General features: G+C 29.1%; 1 protein-coding gene across 1 annotated transcript in view; it reads right to left on the bottom strand.

Moving 5' to 3' along the window:
- Positions 1–14,994, bottom strand: part of LOC106683805 (uncharacterized) — a 42,642-nt gene extending 27,648 nt beyond the window's left edge. The window contains exons 1-5 of the mRNA XM_067048993.1: positions 14,834–14,994; positions 13,783–13,875; positions 11,268–11,442; positions 7,795–7,901; positions 5,923–6,112 (exon numbers count right to left, since the gene is read on the bottom strand). Of these exons, the coding sequence (XP_066905094.1) occupies positions 5,923–6,112; positions 7,795–7,901; positions 11,268–11,442; positions 13,783–13,875; positions 14,834–14,927 (659 nt within the window). The 5' untranslated portion in view covers positions 14,928–14,994. The remainder of the gene's footprint in view (positions 1–5,922; positions 6,113–7,794; positions 7,902–11,267; positions 11,443–13,782; positions 13,876–14,833) is intronic.
- Between the last annotated feature and the right edge of the window lie 11,842 nt (positions 14,995–26,836).

The raw sequence follows: 26,836 nt of genomic DNA on the forward strand, positions 1-26,836 counted from the left end.
TTGTAGTTCTAACGGAGCCCTGCAACGTGGGACGAAACATTGGCTCAATTAAAATAGTTATTACTATTTGAGTTTTTATTTGACCGCACCAGGACTATCTTCCATTTATTATTACGTATATATTTTATTCTTTAATAGTGAATATATCGTTGACCATAGAATGTTCACGCGGCGTTTTTGTTAATTAATTTATTGATTAGGGCAGAAAAAAATCATATAATGATTAAAAAATAAGAATCAAAATATTTATTTTATTTTGTTTATCTATTTATTCAACCTTTCCTTAACCTTTGGGCAATACAGGCGTTTCCAGCGGTTTTGGTATGAAAAGGCTGCAAATATTAAAACTTAAAATTTTGAAAACAGTTGTGGAAATTCTAATTTCCATTTGTTCTTTCTTCACTCGCATCTCTTGTTAACCCTCTTCTTGGTGGGCGCTCAGGAGCCGGTTCTCTTCGCCCTAGGTTGAAGTGGGCATATTTTTGTAATACGGGTAGTTTATCCCTTTGTGGCTCAAAGGCAATGCAAACAACAATTATGTGTTTAGCAGTTTCAGCAGTTTGTCATGCCACAATAAAGTCTTAGGGGGTCGACATCCATCCCATGGCGATGAAGCTTGGCTCGTAAGTCCATATGCCTCGTCAGGAATGGGAAGATCCAGTAGTCCGGGGGATTCCACTTTGCTTTAATCCGTGACCGGACGGTGGGTAAGTACTTTCTCAAGGTAGATCCATTCCACTCACGACTCTTCCATCTTATCCTGGACTTTGGTTTTCCAGAAAACTTGCTGAGCCTTATTTCTTATAGTATGTGTCAACCTGTCTTCTCGCAGGAGGAGGTCGAGAGGAACCTCTCCTTCCTACACCGTCTCATGAGACACATTGCGGTATTACTCTAGTGACTCGCAGAACAGCCCACAGTCACTTAGCGTATAAGTGGAGGATCTGGCTAATGCCCTTTCAACCTCCGGGGTTTGTTGGGATGAGCGAAATTGGATAAGGATTGAACTAGATGATTGGATATTTTTTAGATTAAAATTTATAAGGTTGGTTAGTATACACTTAAGAACATAAAGGATGTGAAGTTCATAAGTGGAAACGTAATATCGAGCGTTGACTATTGTTCTTATGATTTTGAATTGAAAGGATTGGGTACAATCGATGTTCAAAAGCTTTGCTGTCTCTCTCAGTTCAAGTCCATTGGTCCAGATAGTTCTTTATATAAAATTGTTATTGAGAGATGAGAGGCCAAACTAAGTTTTGGTATAGTTGGCTGAATCTTCCATTTAGTTCTTGTCTTTGAAGTCTAGTGTGTGGATTCCACTTTAATCTTTCGCTTAGGATGAAGCCAAGATATTGCACTGTGTTAGATCTAGGTCAAAGGATGTTATTGAATTGTACTAGTGAAGAGGGAATACAGCGGGGGATAAAAGTCACATGGGTACATTTTTTCATTTACTTTTATCTGCCATCGGATGCACCATTGTTCGACATGGGGACGATGCATTAAGAGATTGGAAGAGGCTGTAGCGAGATGAGGATGGAGTGATAGAGTATAATCAAGTTCTAGCCATTAATCAGGGCTGAGAAAAGGAAATATTCAACCTTGAAAGTATGAAAGAGACTAAGAATAAATATAGCAATAGAAATTAAACATGAATATTTTAAACGATATGAAAAAGTATAACAGCATTTCTGGATTTTCTCTTTAGGAAGTCTGGTAAGTCGATTCATAAAAATTTTTTGAGGTTAATAAACTTCCAATTGAATGTAATTTATATTAAATTATCATATTATAGTAGAACGTTTCGGGACCACTGTCTCATATTCATGTACTTTAAACCAACAACAATGATAAACCATCATAACAACAATCTTCATCCTTATGTATTATAATTCATACAATTATATTCACCTCATAATTTGAATTTCATATAGGAAATCATGTCACATCTTTACACTATTCTCACTTTTCTACCATTACTTATTTATGCATCTTTACTTTTCCCTAGCACAGCCATTACTCTATATTTCTTGCTATCTCTTTGGTCCTTATCTCATGTCCAGTGTGCTGTTTGGTTACCTCCCTGTTTTTTTTATATTGAAAAATTATGAGGTGAATATAATTGTATAAATTATAATACATAAGGATGAATATTGTTGTTATGATGGTTTATTATTGTTGTAGGTTTAAAGTACATGAATATGGGGCAGTGGTCCCGAAACGTTCTACTATAATATGATAATTTAATATAAATTACATTAAATTGGAAGTTTATTAACCTCAAAAAATTTTTATGAAATATAACAGCATGTGTATGAAGATTTGTGAAAATTACTTTAATATAAGAAAAGTTGTTCACATACATTTTTAATACTTTGATTATATTAATATTGACATTGAAATGGATATGATCTCACGTAAACATGAATATTCTATTACAGAGCTTCATTAATTTTTAAGTTATAAGATAAATGTAGATATGTATTGTGGTTCACCGATATTCAGGATTTTGCCTTTGAAAATAAATCACATAATTTTCTCATACAATAACAGAATGACAGCAAGTGATATAGTACAAGAGCCCAAGAGGAAAAAAAAGATAGTTATTTCAACCCAATTTTTGATTATTTTAATGAAAACTATGTATGATTGTCTAAATTTATGAGTGTGCCAAGTATAGGTAGGAGAATACAAAATAGTAGCTGTTCTAAAACGTTAAAAAAATATAATTTATCATTCGGAGTTCCATATAAACTACCATCAAGACTAGAAAACTTAACGTAACATCATTTAAAGTAGAGTACATTTGCTAAAAGGCTTGAGCCTTAATTGAGCTATGTACGTTCAACAGTTCTCGAGGCATAGCTTTGTAAAAAGCAGCATTTCATAAAAAAATGAAAGATCAGTAGTTAGTGAATTTATTTTGAAAAATCTATATCTCAAAAACCATTCGACGTTCAGCACTCAAAATAAAGGTAATTTAAATTACTATTAATTAGTTTATCACACATAACTTCGTAGGATTAGTAATTTTCATAATTTTGCTAAAATATATAGATTTATAGTTGTTCAGTCAAATTTTCATATAAAAAATTTATATTCATATGCAAATATGATAAAAACTACTACCATATAATAAACTATTGAACTAAATAGCTCATATTTTAGCAAATATACCTTACTTTAAATGATGTTATGTTAGGTTTTCTAGTGTTTTTGGTAGTTTTAAAGATATAGAGCTCCGAATGATAAATGTTTTGTTACGTTTTGAAACAGCCGCCATTTTTTATTACTCTTAACTATATTTGGCAGACTCATCAATTTTGACTAGTACTTATACATAGTTTTCTTTAAAGTAATCAAAAATTGGGGTGAAATGACTGTCTTTTTTCTCCTCTTGGGCTCTTGTACTAATAATATCTTACCAACGTTATAATATTCTAAGCTTGCTGTGAAAACCCACCGATTATAATCCGGTCTGTTTGGACTAGCCAGTTTCCTAGAAATCATTAAATCACACCCGAATTCGTTCTAATATCTTTCAACCAATCTACCGTTAAATATTCTTAAAATGCCCACCATAAATAAAACAATCTTAAGTTAAATATAATTATTTTTAATTTCTTGAGGCTGGTATTTATTTATAAAAGAAATCAAATGGTATCCTTTTTTAGTCTCAACACTCTTTATTATATTAATAGTCCAACGTTTCGTCCAAATAGGTCGTCCTCGAGGACAATCTTCAAAAACATCAAAAATTTAAAAATGTTTTGCAGGTTATTCTGCCCAGGTTATCAATTATAAGTCAAAAACACCCTATTCCTTTCAAACTTCAATAATTTTTAAAACTTTTGATTTTCGATTAATAAACACTATCACTATCATATAAACAAACTCTATATTTGTAGAGTATTGAGACTAAAAAAGGAAACCATTTGATTTATTTAATAAATCTTAAGTTATTTAAAATTATATAGATAGAAGTTTTTGGACATTACTTTTTTAAAATAAAAACTATTATTTTTCCGCTGCTATAAAAATTCGTCTTTAGGTTTCTGAAGGTGGGAATAAGAATAATAATACAACTGTTAAAGAAATGACGAGAAAAGGGTCATTGTAGATCGGAACAGATCGGTCGAGCTCGGGTGTTTTCCGATTCCAACTCCAGTCTCTATTTTTCTTTTTCCTCCTTTATGTAGTTACTCATTAAATTCTTTAATATTCTATATTTACCATTGTTTAATATCACTAACCATGAAAACTGATTATTTAAAAGAAACAAAAATATATTTTTCCCTATGTGGGTGAATTCGTTTATTCCACACAGCCAAAAATTAATTACCTATTTTCAATTTGTTACTGTTATTAAGTTAAATGTAGCTAATTTGCTAATATACTGTACCATAACTATATCTGTTATACATTTCTGTCTATAGATTTCAAATATTTATGGATGTGACATATTTTTGTATAGTCTGTTACTTTTAATATACTATCATAAACAATGTTTTGATTTGTACATAGATCTTTGAACAATATTGCTCGTTATTTTTTTGCATACTTGGCATTAAAGTGTTATAAATTTAAGGGGCTCATCATCACTACAGTTTTTGCATTGAAAAGTTTCAGTTATGCCTATTTCGTGCAGGTAGTTATTGCAATTCCATGATTCGTCCTAAGTTCAATATAAGTTGTTGTGATGTCTTTCCCCATGATTGCTCGTGAGAACCACGGTTTTCGAATTATATAACTGCCCGATAGGGGTATCCCGATCATGTTTTGCCAGTTGTTGTTCTGATCTAATTTAATGATTTTATAATAATTGGTGTAAGCAAACTAAGTGACTACCGAATGACCTGTTGTAATGGCTAATTTAGCCATTTTATCAACTATCTCGTTATTTGGAATCCCTATGTGACCCTTAATCCACTTAAATATTATTTGTTTGTTTCCTTTTATTCTTTGTTAATGGTTTTTTATTATTTCCATTTGGGTATTACAGATATTTTTGTTTATAATATTATTTATTAATATTAATGCACACCTACAATCTGTAAAAACTACAAAATTATATTCTGTGGATTGAATAATGTATTTGAGGGCTTCTAAGATGGCATATAATTCGGCAGTACGGGATAAATAGCCAGTGGGTAATTTATGCAGAGAGGAGTGATTGAAATTAAAAACATAAATCACACAATAAACAAAATTGAAGGTACTTTTGATAATTAGAAGATTTTTTGATAATTCGGCATCCGAGCCCTCTTAAACTGTTTTAGTGAGTTTAACACTTAGTTGGCATTCTAGTTTTACACTGATGTATACAGTTAAATCATTGAGAAAATCGAAAACATGTGTAAAATCGATTCTATAAAATGGTACTTCCAGTCAGTCGATTTAACGGAAAAAGTTGCTGTAACATCCCAGGAACACAATTGATTTAAATATGGGATTTCAGTTTCGTGCATTTCTTTTTTGAGCTAGTCTGTTCACACAGGCGAGACTTAGTTATTTGGACTCAGGAGAACCTCAAAGGTAGGTTTCCGTCAAAAACTCGAATTCGAAATTTCCTATGATCGCAACACTTCGCCTTACTATATATTCCGTATATAGTGAAAATAGAAACTGTCAGTTTTCTCCCTTGAAATGTATTTTCTAGTCAGCTCATTACGAACTCAATACACTATTCGGTTTGCTTAGTGTTCATTGGTTAATTATGTAGTATTTAAGACATACCAATGTCGCAAACTATGTATACTTCATCGGTATAAGTTTATAAAGTTGAATTAAATTATACGTATATGTATGACCATATTCAGATATAGTTTTTGAATTCTAATTACCTCTCATTGATAGTTATAATTAGACATAATAGACTTAATTATAATATTTGTTTGAATAAATAATTCATATATTTACTTTGCGCCTAGGATGTCCATGACATTTTTAGCAGAGCAATTGGTATTCAAAATGTTCGGATGCGGGCAGGTAGTTTTATCCGTTCTTCCATAAGATGCATCAGCTATCATGAGGTATGTTCCTTTAGGGCAGGTCAATGTCTTGCGATCATTCTCGCAAATTACAACTTTCTTCAGTGTACCTGGCACAACTGTAACAAATGGTTTAAGATGTTTTATTTATAGATGATCAATAAGTTTCAATATAATGATAGAGAAAAATATATTTCTATATTTTTTAATTACCTTCTAAAATAAAAAAAAACGCTGAAATTTTTTTGGTTTATAAATTAAATTGAATATATTTATAACGATAATTAATAAAAAAGTATTAATAATATTAATAAAAAAAAAAAAAATCTAGGGTCGATGTATTGTGTCCTGGTACCAATTTAAGAGTCGAGGTACTCTATATCAAAATGCCTTGACAATGCATGTTCAATAGGTAATGTAAGGTGGACAGGAGGTGAATTGCCAGGAATATTAGCGAGTTTTACGGGTTATCGCTGTAAATCTTCGCAGGTAGATACTCCAATCCGTAATGTTTTCGCGTGCGGTCGTGAAGGGGATAGCAGGTCCTACAGGAATTCGCTTTAGGTCAACGAACGGAGAGAGGTTACGGCTGGGAAGAGAGACCCATAGAATGCAAACTGGAATATTATATTTAAACTGAGTTGGGATGTTATGATCCACTGATTAATATTATTACCCACTGGCTCCTTAGAAAGTGAACCTAAGAATCGGATTGACTTGTCGGTGCTACGATTGCCATAGTGGCACTTTTATGCTTAAAAATGCCATTGGGAGATTCTACTTGTAAGATGTTAGCTTTTAGTGGATCAGAAGATTCTATTGTGATCTTTATTGATTCAAATAATATATTTAGGAATATTAGAGTATATTAAATGTTTGAAAGTTAAGTTAAGGTATTTGCACAATTATTACAAATTAAAGTATCATGATAATATGGCTAAAGATTATGATAATTCCTTAGATGTGAACAGCGACAGCTAGGTCGCACCAGATTAGTCCGTAATGGTTCTAGTGATAGCTGTAAGGACACCGTTGAACAAGCGTATGGTAATTAAAATTAATATTATCGTGGGGTGACCTGGTCTTGAATTCTAAATCTCAAATATTTAGTGTCATTATACGATTTTCTTGCCGTTTGGTTGCCGAGTCCTTTATAAACTTTTTCTATATCTTCCTGAATATTGCTCTGATTAAGATTATTTTTCGGATTCGTTTATTCGAGAATTTAATTACCTTTCAAATAAGCATCTAGAGATACATTTCCAAATTTATTATTCTTTTTTTTTATATGTTTAAATCTTTCAATTTGAAGAGAAAGTCATTCTGTACTTTATATATAATCTTATCACTTCTTCGAGAATGGTTTTATTGTTTATTAATAGATATAAATTTATATTTATAAATACAATAAAACATAAATTGTAATAGAAACATTAAAAATTGAAAATAAACAAGTAAAAAAAAAAAGTTAAATTAACTAAAAATATTAGACCTGGGCAGAATAACCTGCCAAAAAAAAAAAAAATTTAATAGTTGGACGTGAGGTGGAAATCTATAGTTTAGATTGTCCTTAGGATACCAGGTTGGCCGAAACGTTATACATTTAAAATAATTATAAAGTGTGTTTTGAGACTTAAATGGATACAATTTATTTTATTTAAATCATTCTTTACTTTATGATTGCAATTACTGGTACTCATTGAATATAATCGACTGATCCTACGTACTCAACCCACTGAAATATTTAAATTCAGAAATTTGTTTATGAAATAAATATTTGACTGTGATGCTCAGTGCTCACCTGGTTCGCACCTGTGTTTAACCTTCAAATATTTGATGATGCCTGGGCAAGGATCACCGAATTCATCTGTGTTAGCTACGATCGTACACTTTTCTTTATTGTCACACCTGAAAATTATTGAAATTGCAAACATATAATATTGCTTATTGTGATATATTAATAATAAATTAAGAGATACTGTAATAATAAAATAGTTAGGTGTTAATGGAATGATCAGAATAATCAATTTTATTTATTAAATTATGATAATTGAATTCTTTCACGTGTTAATAATGTTATTTAAATTATTGAGCAATCTTAGAAAAATATCTCGATCAATAGATTAGCCTACATTCACTAATGTGCAACTTTATAGCTTATCGTATAATTTAAGTTGGTTGGTTATTTCAGTATTTAAGGTGAAAATCATCTTATAGCCCAATCTATAAGGTAATAAAAACAAATAGTTTTTTAAATTTTAGTTTATTTTTTTATGAATTTGAAGAATCATATCATTTGTTATATTATATTTATAATATATAATTCTATAAATTTTACTAATATTTTTTTTTCGATACATAAATTCTAGTTTGAATTAAAATAAGTCAGAAAAAGCGAATATTCAGGTCATTCCACGTCAACTCTACACACTTTCGAACCACATCTCAGATGTTCTTCGTATTTTGCTCAGATATTGAATAGGTATTGAGTTGAAAAATTTTATTGAAATATGCCCACTCGTATTAGAATTACAGAGCAAACAAGTCCTCAAAAAAGTGCTAAAAAATAGAGAACATGTTTTGGAATTGCTGAAGGAGTTTATCTAATTTAGCTACATATATCCGATAGGTATCATATTCCATTTCTTTCAAAGGATATGGGACACTAAATAGCTTAAAATGAGTTAACTTTTCTCAAAAACCTAATTTAAAATTTTTATTTTTATTTTCTCGCTAATTTGTTTTCTTGGAAGACCTACGATCTATTAAAATTTTAATTAAATAGAATGAATTTATTTCAAATTACCAATTGACATGATACAAATATGTGGAGAATCTACCCACTGATAGAACTCCAATAACATTTCTAGAGATCTCGAGGCCATCTTCTTTTCAGAGACCTAGAGGGATTATTAGGTAATGAAGGAGAAACCAGGTTAGAAACAAGTGGATTTGGGTGGTTGAGAAGTTCATCATGGTAGGAATGGTATCTGGTTCTGGCCAAATCGGCAATATATAGAACATTGAGGTCCTGTTGGATGACTTGATTTGTGACAAAGTAAGGAGCATTAAGGATTTTACGAAGGAATTTGGACTGTAAAGATTGGATTCGGGAGGAATTTGATGGTTGAAGCCCCAAAGCTCAACTCCGTATGTCCAGATAGGCCTTATAATAGTCATGTAGATTAGTCTTTTGTAATGGATTGGCAATTTAGACCGTTTGTCGAGTAAGTGTTGTAATATTCGGAATCGACGAGCAGTTGCTTGTCTTTTTTAGTCTTGTATTCCATGTCCATCGTCAGTCGTTGGTCCAGATGTAGTCCTAAGTAACGGATCTGTTCGACAGGAATAAGAGGGGTATTATTAAAGGATACTGTAGGGCAAGAAGTCATGGGCTTACGACGAAGGGTAATTGTGATTTGGTGGGATTTATTGGAATTAATTTTAATCCTCCAGTTTTGGCATCATTCTTCAAGGATGGTGATGTGGAATTGGAGGGTTTGGGATACATTGTACAAAGGATCATTGTTCACTGACAATAGACATGTGTCATCGGCATACATGGTGAGGATAGAGTTAGGATGGGTTGGGATGTCAGCTGTGAAAACTGTATAAAGGATAGGACCTAGGATACTACCTTGAGGCACACCAGCATACTGACAGAATAGGGATGAATAAGCGCTGTTGTGATTTATTTGAAATAATCTGTCGGAGAGATAAGAACGGATACTGAGGAAGTATGTAGGGGGTAGAAATTTACGGATCTTGTATAACTGTTCTGGGTGCCAGACTCGATCAAAAGCCCTATAGTGTTTGGAATAAAATTTCTTCTGTCTATGTCTCTTGAGAAAGGATTATTTTAAAAATTTTCTTAGTAGTTTATCCTTGACAACTTCGTTGAGCGCTTTAATATCATGCAAATCCGCAAGATTCTTGTCTTATTGGCTTCAGCCGCAAAATATTATTAATTTTGATGGAATATATTGTACACTTAAAATTTTCTTTTGTTCTTTTTTCGCTTTCTCCCGTCAAGAAAATATCTGGATCCGTTCCTGTTTTAGAGTTGATTTATTTGGGTCGCTAGAGTAAGATGAGCTGTCTTTGATTTAAATTTATGCGATTTTAAATTGGCTAAATGTTGATTGGTTTGTTATTCACTATTTTTCGAGTGTCTCAAGGTTTCGTTTTTAAATATGCTTGTTATCTATTAATAAAAAAAAAATAACACACACGAAAGTATTTTAAAATAAAATTTTATTAATAGTAACAAAATTATATAAATAGTCTCAACCTTCTTTATCAGAACTTATTACATGTCCAACGTTTCGGCCGATCCGACCAATATCTAGGTCAATCTAATAAAATAACAGCTTTAACTATTACTCATTATTAACAATATCAAAAACGTTTTTAATTATTATTTGCATAACCTTAACTAAAATTAAGGTTATGCAAATTACGATTAATAATGTTTTTGATACTGTTGATAATAAGTTATAATTAAAGATGTTATTTTATTAGATCGGCCTCAATGATGGTCCTATCGGCCAAAACGTTGGACATTTAATATCTTTTTTGTATAAAAAAAAAACATAATACATGTCAACACAATAAAGAAGGTTGAGACTATTTACATAATTTTTGTTATCTATTTATATAAAAGGGATGGTCAAATCTTTGTCCACAATAAACTTTTGATTACTGGACCGATTTACGTGCTGTTTTCAAAATATTCGAAAAAGAGTTATGAACAAAATTTATCGTTTTTTGTTTGTCGCTCAGAAAAAAAATTAATTGATATAGCTTTTAAAACAAAGTACAAATTTCTGTTTTGTTCCTTATTAGTTTAATTTTATGTCACCAAATCGTAATAATTAATTTTAACTAAATACAATAATTTATATCAATCTTGCATTTGTGTTCACTAAATATCTAAATATATTTTCAAATATGGCAATAGTGAAGCATTACCGGGTCAGCTAGTTATTTATAAAAACTACCAGTCTCGAAATTTTACTTAGAAACTTTCTAATTTTATCTTAATTAGTGATTAAAAATAATTATCATACTTAAAAAGATAATAGCAAAACAAAAAATAATTAAACTCATCAGGTAGTTGAAAAATACACTAGAGTCACACATATACGTGTTTTTTTTTTTCAAAATTAGTCTAGGTTCGTGTAACTTTTTTAATTTTCAAAATATGTTTTCTAAAATTACATTTGATCACTTAGGTACAATTTAATTGTAATTGCTAAATGGATAATATTATACCTTTGATGAACCTTATGATATGCTTCGCTTGAAGAACATGACAAGAAAAAGTGTGGATAACGATGGCAGGTAAATCCGTCACTCCTTCCGTATTCCACATCGATGATTCTTACCGTCTTACCTCTACCACAGTCTAGTTCCAGTTTCTCATTTTCGCAAGCTGTTTTCCACTCGCCTAAAAAATAAATTTTTATTTCAAGTTGAATGAATCTACGAGTTGAATACGATTATAAAAGAAAATTAGATAAGATTTAACAACTAGTTAAGCAGGTAAATATACTAGGAGTCGTAAATAAGTAATTCAGTTTCTGAAAGTAACCATTGGCTAAATATTTTTATAGATCATTTTCATTGTTAGTTATATACCACAAATTATAATAACACACTAAAATTATTTAAATAGGATAAGATTATTAAATTTAATAAATAATGTAAAATGTTAAAAAGTTTTATGTTTTGATATGTCATAAAATATTATTTAAAACTCTCAGAATATTATTTTTAAATAGCATCTCATCATCTTCAAGTGAGCACACTTTCCTGTACCTTGAAAAAGGATAATTCTTTTCATAAGCCGAATACAACGTACTAATAATATACTCTTAACCTGTAATTATTATCTAATATTTGTAATCAATATATTTTTTTTTTTTGGATGCCTGAAATAATCACCTAGTGACTGAGTATATGCAAGTTAATTGGCCAATTCACAGCACTTCTTGAAGCGGTCTTTCATCGAACGTCAGCAATTAAAATTATGAAGGATATCACTTATTATTTTCAAACAATTACAGCCACTTGAAAGAATTGAGCTTCCTTACACGTGATAAAATTAAACACTCTCTGCATCTTGATATCGTCAGACATACACAAACTTTATAATTTGTACCTTAATATGCAATTTTTTAGAAATTGAAGAGATTTTCTTTTTTTTATATATATTAATTATATTCGCTCAGGTAATAATTGACTATCAAGCTAGAAAGATATTGAAGTAAGATACAAATTCGATTTTAAGAGTAAAGAATATTTTTCAAGTTTTTTTTTTGGGGCATATATGAGTACACACTTCCTCTACCTTTTCCTTCAACAAGCGATAAAAAGGAAAAATAAAATAAAGTGCAGTGAAAACACTAATTCGGAAATACAAAACAAAGTAACTGAATTTTTACAACCTATGCATGTATGCTTATATTAAATCGTGGATATAGAAACATTTTTATTTTTCAATTAATTAATTTTATTAAATTGGTCTCATAAATTTTACAAATAAATACACTATAAATATTAAACATTACACGTTATAAATATACAAAAGGCTGGGCCGATTTGTTTTTTTTTGTAAATGGTATACAGTAGAAAAGTTTCCTATAAAGTAAAAAATGTACAGAAAAAAGGATTTTTATTTTGAGTACTATTTAGTGTCATGCCTCTAAAATTTAAGAAAAGATTTTTTTTATTTAGTGAAAACGTTTTTCAATAATTTTTACAACACTACAACAGATGTTAGAAAATGTCTATTGGATAAACTAGTACAAAAGAGTATAGAAAGCATTCTTAAATTTTATTATGAACTCATTCCACAGATTTATTGGAAACACAATTTTTCGACAAAAATTCAAATTTTCTTTTAAATCTAAAAAGTTTTTTTCTGATTTTGTAAAGTTTTAACTTTATTAAAATTCAGTTATTTATCCTTTATATCTTCTGGAAATTTGAAAAGTGGTATACTCAAAAAACCTGGCATAAGTAACCTTGAATGGATCGTCGTTCTAATAAAACTATCTCTCAGCCTCTTGCACTTCCCAACTGCTCGCATTTTGCATAAAAATTTATGAGTTTCATTCCAATGAAGTTTCTCCAAAATTGATCTTCGAATAAATATCTTCATTTACCACTCACTCTTCCCTTAAAAGTAAAGCGATAAAAGGGTGCTCTTTCTCCAATTAGTTATTTCCAAGCATTATTTTACCTGGAAATCGATCTTGGGCGGTTTGCAGCTCCTAGTCAAAAACTTATTTCTTTGAAATTTTCGTCATAGATGATATTGAAAAAAGAGTAGTGCCAAAAAAAAAAATTTTAAAAAAGCCATAGCTCGCTTTAAGAGATAGTTATTCAAAAATACATCTCTCTGTTCATGGTCTATATAAACATTTTGCAGCTCTTGAGATCTAATATCACTCAAAATATATCCCAGCATGTACATATACTGAAACTCTTTAATATTTACAGTATCACTTCTTATTTAAAGATGCTTTAATGAGCTTTGATCTTTTTTGCACCTAGTAATCGAAGTTTAAAGAATAAAGTTGCTCTGTGAACTAAATCAGCACGAGACTGACCACAGTCCAGTTTCACTGTCCTGCACCGTTTAATTTAATAAATTAACTTATTAGTTATCTAAGATGAATTATATTGGTCAGATGAGTTTTAGTTGTTTTATCTTACGACGCTGAATTGTATATCTATTAGCCTATAAATTGTAAAAGTTTTATTTTATAGAATATTACTTTACCTGGCCTTGCTCTGTTAGCTTCCGAATGGTTCCTTCTAGTTTTAATAATGAACTCTCCTTCATGGCAGAGAAATGAGACAGGATCGGATGGTTCTAATAATTACAAAATGATATTAGTTACTAATTAAATTTCTAGAAAATTATTTTAAGGATTAAAGCATAAATAAATTATTTATGTTTATTAGGAGCAATCAATTTAATATTAAAAAATTGGAAGATTCCGAACACAGATCCTCGAGTCTCTAAAATACCAGCAAATAATTAACTAGTTCGCCTATTGAGACACGCTTAAGATAGAAAAGAAAAAAAGATGACATAGATGTAGACAAAATAGAGCATATTTCACTTAAGTACTCTAAAGAAGAAGTATGAAAAAGAGATAGAACATTCTAAGAAATCTAAGTACGTACTCTTATTTGTATTGTGAAATTTTATTTAATCACTTAAAATGTAATTAATTTATTCACAAACAATAAAACAAAAATTTAGATCGCACCATTATTAACGAAGATACAGTTTGTTGTACAGTCTACTTTGATCCCATGTTTATGTCTTCCAATGATTCGAATACTATGCATTACCCAGAATTTTGCTCATTTAAATGATACTTAAATTAAATTTCTACAAGGTTTCAATTTAAAAAAAAAAGTAAGGTGAAAAATCTTCATAGGATGTATATTTTAGAATATGCAGCAAACGATGTTTGAATTAGATTGCATCTTAAGGAGCAAGTAAAGCCGTGTGAATGCAAAGACCAGTTTGTTGATTTGGAAATTCAAATAAATTAATATTATGAGGAAGATGCTGAATCGTCTAACCTAGTATTAACCATTAATCGTGAAAGAAAGAATTAACACCAACAAAATATCTATTTATTTAAAAATCTTCCAGCACTTTACAGAAAAAAATAAACTATGTGTTATTAATAAGAATATATTACCATTATATTATAACATCATCTGTTTATTTATTTTATGTCCAAACTAACATAAACCAACATTAACCGAATAATCATTTGTATTTAATACAACAAATTTAATAGTCTACCTACTTGGTTTCACTGCGACTTCAGTTGCAGAGGTAGTCAGAACCGTAAGTAACAAAGTACCGAAAGCCAGAAGAAACATCATTATCCTGCCCATCATTTAAACAGAATAAAGGGAAGGATAAAGAAAGGGAATTGTATCTTGTTATTGATCTATATAAATTTACATTCCATAGCAGATGTGAACTGACTATATTCAATATTTATCTATTGTGCTGTGTATACAAGTGTGAAATCGAACCATTTCTTTTTTCAGATAATATATTACTCTTGAAATTTTTTGGAGAATTGGTTAAATATATGAAAACAAATTGCCAAATATCCTGGCGCATTTATATATTATAAAAGTAATATAATTTTTTTTTTGCAAAATAACTTCCACTTTTAACTCCAATAGATCCGTGTACCAAAATAGAAATATCTAAGTGCCCAATGTTCACGCAATATTTTTAGTAATTAAAATTCAAATCGATTATAATTACTTTTTTAGAGAAACGAGAGAATCACATCTTTAAAATTTAAATATTTTACCCGGTCCAAATATACGTATGAAATAGAATCGTACTGATAAAATATCACATCAAAATTCGTAGTGGTGTATTTTTAGTCAATATAAGGACATCAAATTTTTACATTTCAAAAATATTTTTAATTATTTGAAACATTCATAGATTGTGGTTGAGCTGTCAGTAAATCGGCAATTGTAATCAATCTATTGATAAACTCTATTGTGATTTATTGTATTTAACATTATTTATGAAATTTTGTTCTACTCTGTTACGTATTTAAAACTGTATAAAAACGGTATGTTATCTTCAGATTGCCTAATTATTCCAACTATAGCGGAAAGGCAAAATTTACTTCTACTCAAGCTTTTTTAGATCAAAATGAAATACAACGATTTTGCCTATTCCTGTCCTTCACTAATGTATATAAAATACAATTTTTAAACTGGGGCCTGCCCCATATTTGATAATAGTCAAATAAAATATTTTATTTAGGATTTGATTAAAACAATGAAGTTATAATTCAAAAATGAAATAGAATAGACATAACATATAAGAAAAAATATGTTGAAATTTATATAAAATATAGAATATCACAATTAAATTATCAAAAATATATTGACGATCGTTCAGAAATATTCAAATCTGAAGGGTTTGAATCCATTTTAGACTCATCTTCAGAATTCACTACGATCATATTATTGTCAACATCAGGAAATTTTAACAATTAACGTTAGCTTATTGGAAAAGACTTACGGGATTTTCTAGATTTATTCATAAAAGTTGTTAATGAGGGAATTTTATGTAAACAATAAAGTAATTACTAAATGTTTCGCGTTTCGCGTGGTTTGACTTAAGAACTCTGAGTGTTTTCGGTGTTATTTGAGAAACGTAATTTCATCATGTGCCTTTCCTATTGTTTTTGATCTCTCACAACCTAAAATATTTACTAACCTGAATGCAGTGTAACGACACAGAATTGTGTGCTCCAGCATCAATCATAGAAACCCATTGATCACCACAGAATGCGCCCGTCCCCTGCAGGAAGACTTCTGAATCTCTTCATGCTATGCAGCTTCTGGTGAGACCAGGGCCCTGTTTCATAATGAAAGCTAATAGTATTAGTTCAAAATACAAGTATAGACATAAAGAGTTAATTACACTAATACTTATTTTTTTTCATAATAGGGAGGACTATTAGTGATATTACAGGAGTGAAAAAGTAATAAAGTAAAAGTTACTATTGTACAATTCAGTGTGATTGTATTAAGTTAAATAGACAAGACTAATATTATTAGTTTGTACTTTATTATGAAACAAGGCCCTGATTGAGTTATTTTGTTATTTATTGCCTATATAGTACAGCTGTAAGCTCTTAAGCAATCGTTACGTAAGCCTAGATCAATAACATGCATTGTCATAAACTGTGAGCTGGCGACTCATAGAGCCATCAATAAATTCTGGACCAAAAGCGCGAAGAATTTTACAACTTTTTTTTATACGACGGAGGTCGGTTTGTCGCACCAGTCCATCATGCGGAGCTAAGAATTACGGCTTCTCACCTAATTTTCAATTTTCTTTTACGAATTTCATGTTTAGTTTCTTTCTTGAATTTCTCTTCTTATCCTTTAGTAGAGATATATGTGTTTGAATGTATTTTGATTAGTATAGGTTTTCATTGAAATAGTAAAAACTTTCATTTATGAAACCAACAGTTTTATTTATAGTGCGATATTACAAAAGAAATAGCAAGGAATCAAAATATTAGAAGACTTTTAATGAAGATGAGCACTAATGCCCTGGGATGAGTGCATCAGAGCAAGTTTAGAAACTTTCATCTCAAACATGTAACATAGCTCTTTGTTAGAGAAGTGAACGGTTCCAAGCTGAATGAAAAATGATTAAATGCAAAGAGTGATTTGAAAAGGCTTGTGTATGATTAAAATGATAATTAATGTCACTTGCTTCTAAAATTACTTTTACTCTGTGTACAGCTTCTAGTCTTGGTATAATATACTATGTGCATTGGAAGCAACAGTATGATCGTGAAAAAATGAGGGAAGGTGTCATTAGAGATATTGAACAACAACAAATGAAGAAAACTCAGAATTTATATTTCATTGAACAACAAAAGACTTTAGCATCCAAGTACAAAGAAAGTGCAGGGTATGTTAAATTATAATGTGTACACAATATAATTTTATTACGTTAGCAGAGTTGAATTATATGTTATTTACATATTTTTTTGTCTTTAGAAGTAATAAATAAATGATGATAAAACCAAAGAAAAATTGGTTGTTATTTTTTAAATACAATTTTTCGTTTCAGATGAATTATGATAGCATTGGTTTTATCTACTGCTGAGCTGTGTAAATTTTAGCCAGATTCAGTTCGCTGCCGAGTTAACTATAGTTTTCATTTTAATTGTTTTATTATATTATGTTAGTTATATTTTAGACCAGGAAAGTTGGTTAGTATATTAAATGAACTAGAAGGCCATTATTTGTTTAATTTACCTCCAATTTATGTTATTTGGAGTAATGTGTGTTTTTATAGTTGAAATTTTTAAGACTTATTGATACTGTGAGTTTATATGAACAATTAGAAATCATAATGTACAAAGAGTAATAAATAGTATCAATCATAGGAACAGTCAGTGGTAATGATAAAATTGATGTATTACAACACTGTACCTATTACAAATCTAAACTGTGTTGTGATAGCAAATTATTTTATTTAAGTCACTTGTACATAATATTACTGTTAATGGTAAACAAATAATAAATTGAATACTATATGGTTTGTTATGTGATTTAAACACCTTATATTAAAACTTCTGTCTTATGCCTTGTAGGTTATTTTTTTTTACAGACCTGAATAAGTTTAGTTTTGTTGACTTACTGAATGAAAAACTTGTTAATTTTTTTTAATATTTCATTATGTTTCTTAATCTATTTAAAACATATTAAATGTCACAAGAATTGATTCTTCAACGATTGGTTGATTTATCGAAGCATATTCATTTGTTCACTTATATCAATTTATTTATGAAATTAAAAGTATTTTTTTCGAGAAATTTTGAATGGAAGATCATTTTTTATAGCCTGAATTTGGGATCTATATAAGTACTAAATATGTTCTGATTGTTTTGTTAGTTTTTATCGAGAAAATAACCAAACATCTTTTTATTTTATATGATATAGGTCTTATAAGTATTAAAGATTAGCCAACAGTAATTAATCATTAATATTCACAATAATTTTTAAGAATAGGCATTTATGTAACTTTTTTTGGTAATTTTTTTTTTGTCAGTTGTAATGGCTTGTGAACAACTGGTGTTCCAATAGGTTTATCATCCATTGCAACAGTGGTCGAAACAAATTACTGACTAGGATGTTTGGAATACTATTTAATGTTGTCAGGCTATTTATCTATTTAAATTCTGGATAAGATTTGCTGACCTGACACTTGAATTTGGTTGAATGATTGTTGTGATGTAGATTCACTGATAATATTAAGATGAAAAATAGTTTATTATTCTGGGACTAGGTCCCTTCAGAACAATTTTAGGGTGATTTTAATTTTACGACATATAGTGGCCAAAAACAGTGTGGCTACACTTAATTATAACTTAAACTAAAATCATATATAAATAAGTTTAGATACAGATATAAAAATATAAAATAAATTAAAAAAACTAACTGACTAAATACATAAAAAAAATGAAATAAAAAGATAGTTACATTTGTACTATTATATTGGATTAGATTGGTTTAGTAAAAGGTTATTAAATATAATGGTTTTAAACGAGGAAAGGGTTGGTACATGACCTATGTTAGAGGAAATGCAGTTCCATATATATGTAGCTAAGGTAAAAAATGATTTATCAAATGCAGCAGTTTGGTGCTTTTCTGAGTCAATGTCGTTTAAATTAGATGTTTTTTATTGACTAGATTTTTTAAAATAAATTTTTATAAAAGACCTTTTAGGATTCTCTTTTCATCAGCCTGACAATGTTTCATAGAAACTGGAAGCATCGCTCACCTTCCTCCTTAGGAGCTCAGACTGTTTAATTGGTCTGGTTCGTTGACTACCCATAACAGTGTCTTTTTTCACAAAAAACAACCCTTCAAAAGCCTACCAACTCTTTGGGAGAACACTATAAGTTAAAGAACTATAATTTTTTACTAATTTACCTTAAAATGCCTCTCAGCTGTTTATGAGCAGATCATAACGTTAGTTTTATTTATTAAAATATATATTGTTTTTTCTTACCTCCTGGAGCAAAGAAAAAGGCATTTACAAATACATATATACATATACCGGCTATTTCATTTTCTTGAAATTTATTAAATTTTTTTTTTTTTTTTCGCACCCTCCATTAATAAGGAAAAGGAAAGTAGGGTACATGCAAAAATGTTTAGGTTGATGTTATGCATCCTTTTACTACCAGGGGTATTATAAGGTATTGATTCTATTGTGCACTGTGAACTTACTTTTTTGAATAAGTTTTCCTGATTTAACTCAATCTTCTCTGGTGTAGCTCCTTCATGATGACTTTCCTTGGGATCTCATGGTCATCTCTATGGGTGTTACAGCCAGCCCGATGAAGTCATCTCAGCCTGACTACACTCTGGAAACATCTTTATATAAATTTCGTAGTTTCCTTTCTTTTCTTTTCTCTCCTTTCCTTCATAACGGTTTTATTTATGAGTTTTTTAGTATAATAATAATAATAATAATAACAACTATTGGATTGCTCAGTTTTCATTTTTGTTAGAGAAAAAATCTTGGAGCTGTATTTATGTATATACAGTTTTTTTGTATATACAGTTATTTATGTATATAAATATAAGTTTTATTTACTATTAATTTATGCCCTGTTTTAAATAGTGTTATTTTGATTTTTTCGAGAGGTTTAAAAAAAAAAAAAAAATGAGATTCGGTCTATTAAATTAACTGTTAATCTACCAATAAATAAAAAAAATTAGATCAGAATAATTAAAATTTGTTATTAAAACAAGCATATAAATAACCTTTTGAATAGAATGGGGTAAGAAATTCCAACAGGACATAATAAAAAAGAAAATATTGAAGATATTCGAAGTCAGAGATATATGTTTTTCAGTAAATTGTGGTTGCTATTGGAGGAAAAGGTGAAATATTTTGACTTGAAAACAAAAAATAAATAATAACACTGGTTTGTCAATAAAGCCATGATTTATGTTTTTATTTATTAATTTTAAAGGAGGATCTGACAGTTAGGTGGTTAAGATCTATAAAATCTTTAAAACTATTTGAGGATGACTATAATTTTATGATTAATTAGAGTGTGGTTGTTTAAGAATAGATAATGACATAAATTCATCTCATGGTTTGTTATTAGAAAGTCTTAAATAATAGATACTTTTCCATCAGTATCATTGTGAGTCATGTGCTATCCCTATTTGGAGAGGGATAAGTCCTCAGGAACACCATAAGAATAATGAAGCATTTTTATCTTTACCAGTTGTCATACAATCGCTTTCTTAAATATATGTGATGTGATTTGGAACACAATTTAACTATTTTAATTCTAGCTTCGACAGCTCATCAATTTTATTATTTATTATTAGTGCCATTTTTCTTGCTCGGTAAAATGGCTGAGGATTGGTTTGAGAACCTTCTCTCAAAGATCTGTAGTTTTGTTATTCCTCTTTAGGAAAGAACAGGTTTCCAAACCATTAGTTAAACAGGCTGGAAAAGGGTTTTGTATAAAGGTATCTGTGTTAGCCTTGTTACCAGTTTACTTAAAATGAGTTTCTTATGTTTATTATGGTTTAGGAAAACAGTATTTTTTTTTAATACCACACTCTTAGGTTTTATCAAGTAGTGCCAGATGATGAGATTATTGATTCCATTTGCTTATAGAGAATCTGAAAACTTTATTTTTAATGTTTTAGAAATATCTTTGTGTTTTGTCCATGGTTTTTGATCCATGTAGGATTTAAGGATTCAAAACTATTTATTGAATCGATTAACCATCAATTGTTTTGATTGTATTCAAAATAAAACAATGAATATTAACTAATTGACAAATATTTTGTTTTCATTATTTTTTAACTACTTTTTGAGCTTTGAAGTTAGTAAGCGGCTCTGAAATTCAGAAAAAAAAAATATTGTGGGTTTAAAGTGTTGCAGATTTTGTTCTCTAAAGAGGAAAATTGTTAATACCTTAGTGCATTATACTATTAATGGATTCATACTACATATCTCAAAATTAATTCCACATTATGTTTTTTTACTTCTAAACAGAAATTGTCTGTGTGTATTAATTTTTAATATTAGGTTCCTATAGAACCTATCTACTTTCTATTAGGGACTAATTTTTATGTTTTATTTTATCCACTTATTGTTGATAAAATACCTATGGTTAATACAAAACAATATAACAATGTTAATGATAACATAATTTAAATATTTGTTAGACATTTACTAAAAATTATTGCTATTCATTTGCTAACAATTAAAGGTTAATTTATGTGCTTTATTTTTCTTCTATATTGTTCATTAAAAACCAATGCTTTTTCATGAGTCTAAAAAATGTTTTGATAATACAATGGTATAATATAATGTTAATGTTAATACAATTCAAATATTTGTAGGGACTTTATTAAAAACTATTTTTCTACTATCACTTTTAAATAATATATATGATTATTGACTTTGAATGGTTCGTTAATGTTATAATTTCTCTACTGTGATTTATTAATCTGTAATAATCTGCCCAATTAAGATTTTTGATCCTCTGTTTTGCCCCAGCAAATAAGAAAAGTTGAGCAGACCTTTAGATTCAGGAGAGTGATTCATTCTGTTTCCCTACAGATTGCGCCTGTAGTAGGGGAGAAAATTCCCTACTCTACCATCAAGGAGGTGAAAGATTACTTACTTTTAAGTTCTTTACCAGGCCTACTATATATTTATCAAGATTCTATATAATTCCACCCTAGTAAAATTATTTAAAGAAACATTTAAACTATAACAGTCTTAGCTTCTTAATATTATTTTTTTTTTTAAACTAAATTTGATTTTCTTCTTGACATTAGTGCTAAATTTAAGTACATATGCTAAAAAAATATAATACAATTTAAATATATGTTATTTCATGTAAGACTTTTTTTTAAGTTTAAGTCTGTTAATAAGGGTAAATACACAATGACCCAGGTCTGAAATAATGATTTACTATTATGAAAACAGAATTATATCAAAATAACTATTATTTAATTTTAATTTTGGAAACGCCTATGTAAGGCCAGAACATTGTTGTGATAAAGATTTTAGAAATTTTTCGGTTTAATTTTAATGTTTTTTACCCTCAAAACTAAAATAGATTTAAATGAATCATCCCTTATTCCGAAGGAAAATAAAACCATAAACTGAATATATAGTTGAGTAAAAGAAACATTTTTGTATCATGTTAAAAAGAAACATATTTATATTATGTTCATACGGAGTAGCAAACAAGTACACTTTGACAAAGTAGCAAAAGTTTTTGTTTAGAGATTATGTAAATTGTTTTAGTCTTTAAATAACTAAAAACATAATACATATATACTAAAGTTTTCTGTACTTTTTAGGATTATTAATCGAAATAATTATTAATTTTAATTGAACTCTAACCAAGGGGCTTAAAAAAAAATACTAACAAAATCCATAAATTTTATATATTTTTACATACTTGTTTGAAATAGTATTAAATTGAGTAAAGATCAAGTTATTACTGTAACAACAAAAGTTAAGTTAACGGTAGAATAATGAAGTAAGGAATCTTTTCCCTCCTCGTCTGTGAACAATTTTTCTCTCCTTCTGACTTTTTTTTATGGAAAAAGACTTTTCTGTTGGCCTATTTCAAAATTTAACACGTATATATTTATTATTTTCAGTAATGTTTAATTTTTATCTGTTTTTTTTTAAATAGTGTGTTTTAATAAATATTTTAATTTAAATTTTGGATTATATTTTAATCAAGAAGTGATCTTATATATATATATTTTTTTGTTTATGAGGAAATATATCCGTTTTATTTGATTTTTTTTTGGTCCAAATATTTATCCTTTAAACATAATAATATTTATTGGTAGGTTTTTATTTAATACTGGCTGGCAGCTTTGGAAAGTTCATGTTGAACTCCAATGTCTTCACAACTGTAGTTACAAATAGCTGATACTAAACTTGACTTTAGTAGACATTTGTATTCGTACTGGAATATAATTTTGATTATTAAAAATATGCAGGATATATATTCTTTCGATTCACCGGTAAAACAAAAAGTAATGAAATAAAGTGATAAGAATGCTTTCAATAAAATTATCAGTATTGAATAATTTTGGAATTATATTATTTTAACTTTTTTTTTTAAAAAGTAAATTGGGACAGATACCTCCATAATGTGTTAGTTACACTGGTTTTTTGTATTATATTTTTTTTGCTTTTTATGATATTTCTTGATTTATGTTGTAAATTGAATTATTATTACATAGATTAAGGGTCTTCATTTTGTTAATAAAAAACATTTACTTTGAAGGTGAAATGTTAATGTAATCAATTTAAATTATATTTTACTTGGAAAAGGATTCTGGAAACATTTTGATTTTTGTGTATGTTAGCATTAAGAGAGGCTTAAGGTGGGGGGTGGGAGATGGGGGGGGGGATGAAGAAGGACTGGGCAGGTGATCGCTGAGCAGGCTAGGCTTGATTCCATTAACTGTGTAAACAGAAAGAAAGTTTGTAACAAACTCAAACAAAACTGCTGCACGCCCCAGCCTTCACACCGCTCTTGGATCAAAGTCTTTTGGTCCCAGTCTTGTAAAGTCAACCGTCGCTAAGACTTCTAATAACGAAAAAGCAAGACAAAAACGTTCGCCATGTCAAATGAAAAGAAATATATACGTATTGGTGTAATTATTTTCTCCTTTTATTTTTAATTCAAAGCTTTTCTTGTAGAATTCTCTGTTTTTAGAATATGTGTATAAGTTCTTACGTAACACAGGCTTGATGAAACGTTCTGATATTTATTTTGTATCCTACTAGCTGACCCGGCAATGCTTCGCTATTGCTGTATGTTAAGGATGTATATGGATTTAATGAACACAATTGATAGAGCGATAAAAATCATTGTATACTTATAACATAAATAGTTTTTGAATAACACAACTCTCGCTGTATTTCAACTTAAATACTATATTAAAACAACTGAGACCGATTGACATATGAAAGAGTGGTAAGCTATTTTTTAGAGCAGGCGTTCGGTTTTCCAACGGTTCTTTTAACTTAAGGATTGAATAAAATGCAGAGGAGTTATGAACGGATTACATGAACAATAGTCACCGGAAAAAAAAAAATCCTCTAACTAAATCGAGGTGGAAAATTTCTAATTTTTAATTTCTTTGAAAAATGATGTTTGGTAGTTTGAGACGACACTAAAAAGTACTATGAAATGCTCTTTTCTAATAAATTTGCTGACTACTTTACCCCGATCCACGTTATTTTATTATAATTTTTCGTAAATATAATATTGTTTCTCAGCTACAAACCAAAAACACTTAATTTTCTTCATAACATTATTACTAATCGAGGATTCGGGGATTTCATTATGTTCAAATCTTCTCATGGGAAAAGGGAACATTTTGAAAAAAACTGCACGTAAATCGGTCCAATAATTCGAAATTTATTGTTGACAAAGATTCAACCATTCCTTTTATATATGTAGGTTACAGATATTTCTTAAACAAAAATTTTAAAATTGCATTTTCAAAATTTCATAGTCTCATTTCATATCGGATTCACTCATTTCTAACCTTGCTTTCTCTTCAATTCTCGATTAATTAGGCCCAGATATTTATACAGTAAAAAACTCCAGAACAAATCAGAACCACCTTCCTGTCGTGTTTTAAAGACGGCGAATGAGTGACTTGTATTGTTGACGAGTAATCTGTTCCTTATTTATTATTATTATTTTTATTTTTTATTTCTAGACCTTTATTTATTCTGATCTTACTTCCTTAATTATCCATCTCTTAGTGTGTACACTTTTTGTGTTTATTTCTCTTATATCTTCTTTTTTTGTTTTTACTTGTAATTACATATCCTGTTCATTTTAAATCTTATAGTCTATGTTATTATTTCTTCGATGTGATCTATTTCTATTTATCTTTGTTCATTATATTATATTATATTATTTATTCACTTATATTTACATAATTTTTAATCTCACCTTAGTTCACTTCTTTGTATCTTATAGTCCTTTTGAAGCCCTACAAAGTGTGTTAAAACGTCGACAAATAAATTGTTGAAAATTATTTTATTTTATTCTGTTTTTCATCAATCAAAAGAAATTAATAATTATAACGGCTAATACACTGAACAGTTAAACACATAATATGATACACTTTGTAGTATAATCAACTAGCACTTACATTAGCAAACAAATGAACTTCATCAATTATCAGATTTAAAAAGGATAACTAATTGACATTAATAGACAACAGTTGATAGACAAATAATTTAAACAAATAATAACAAATAGAGAGCGAGGTGGCACCGAGGTTATGCGTTATACGTACTCCAAGGACACGGGTTAGAATTCTGCTGTGGCAGATAATTATTGTTACTGTACCCGTGAGTACAACCTTTAGTTGGGGAAAGATCTGGGCCCTGTTTCATAGTAAAGTACGAACTAATACTATAAGTCTTTTCGATTTAACTTAATACAATTATACTGACTTGTACAATAGTAACTTGTACTTTATACTTTTTAACTCCTGTAATATCAGTAATAGTCCTCCCTATTATGAAAAAAAAAATATTAGGGTATTTAACACGTTGTTTCTATACTTGTATTTTGAACTAATACTAATAGCTTTCATTATGGAACAGAGCCCTGGTGGTTGTGAGTGATCTTGAACAAATCATCTGCTTGTATCCATTATTCTAAAAACAGTTCTTCCTAACAAAATTCTGAACTCCTAACCATTCGTAAGTTGTAGCGATTAACATTTACATTATTAATAACAAGTATGAAACAGAAAATAAGTAAGTATAAGAAACATAATATGGGACAATGTATAGAATATGAAATTGATAAGAATTTGAAATTTATTATTAGAAGAGAATTAAAAATCACTTAATTTAAAAACTAACTGACAAGATGGGCAAAATAAATTAGTGAGGAATATGTTCTGCATTAAATTTTGGTGCAAGATGCATTTCTAAATTTGAGTCTATAAAGCCTAATTTTTTGTCATTTAAAATATTTTTATAGTTAGAGAATAATATGTCTACAACTGACGTGGTGGGCGCAAATTTTGTAGTATTAAAATTATTTGGTTTTGTTCCTTATTTTTGATACGACGGAGAAATTTAATCCCGATATATTATAATTGGATATCATATATAATTGGAATATAATAATAATAATATAATAATTCCAATATAATTGGAAAACATTGAAAGAATGATTTAGTAT

The sequence above is a fragment of the Halyomorpha halys genome, unplaced genomic scaffold, assembly GCF_000696795.3.
Source record: "Halyomorpha halys isolate HHAL.00 unplaced genomic scaffold, Hhal_1.1 Scaffold518.1, whole genome shotgun sequence".
NCBI lineage: Eukaryota > Metazoa > Arthropoda > Insecta > Hemiptera > Pentatomidae > Halyomorpha > Halyomorpha halys.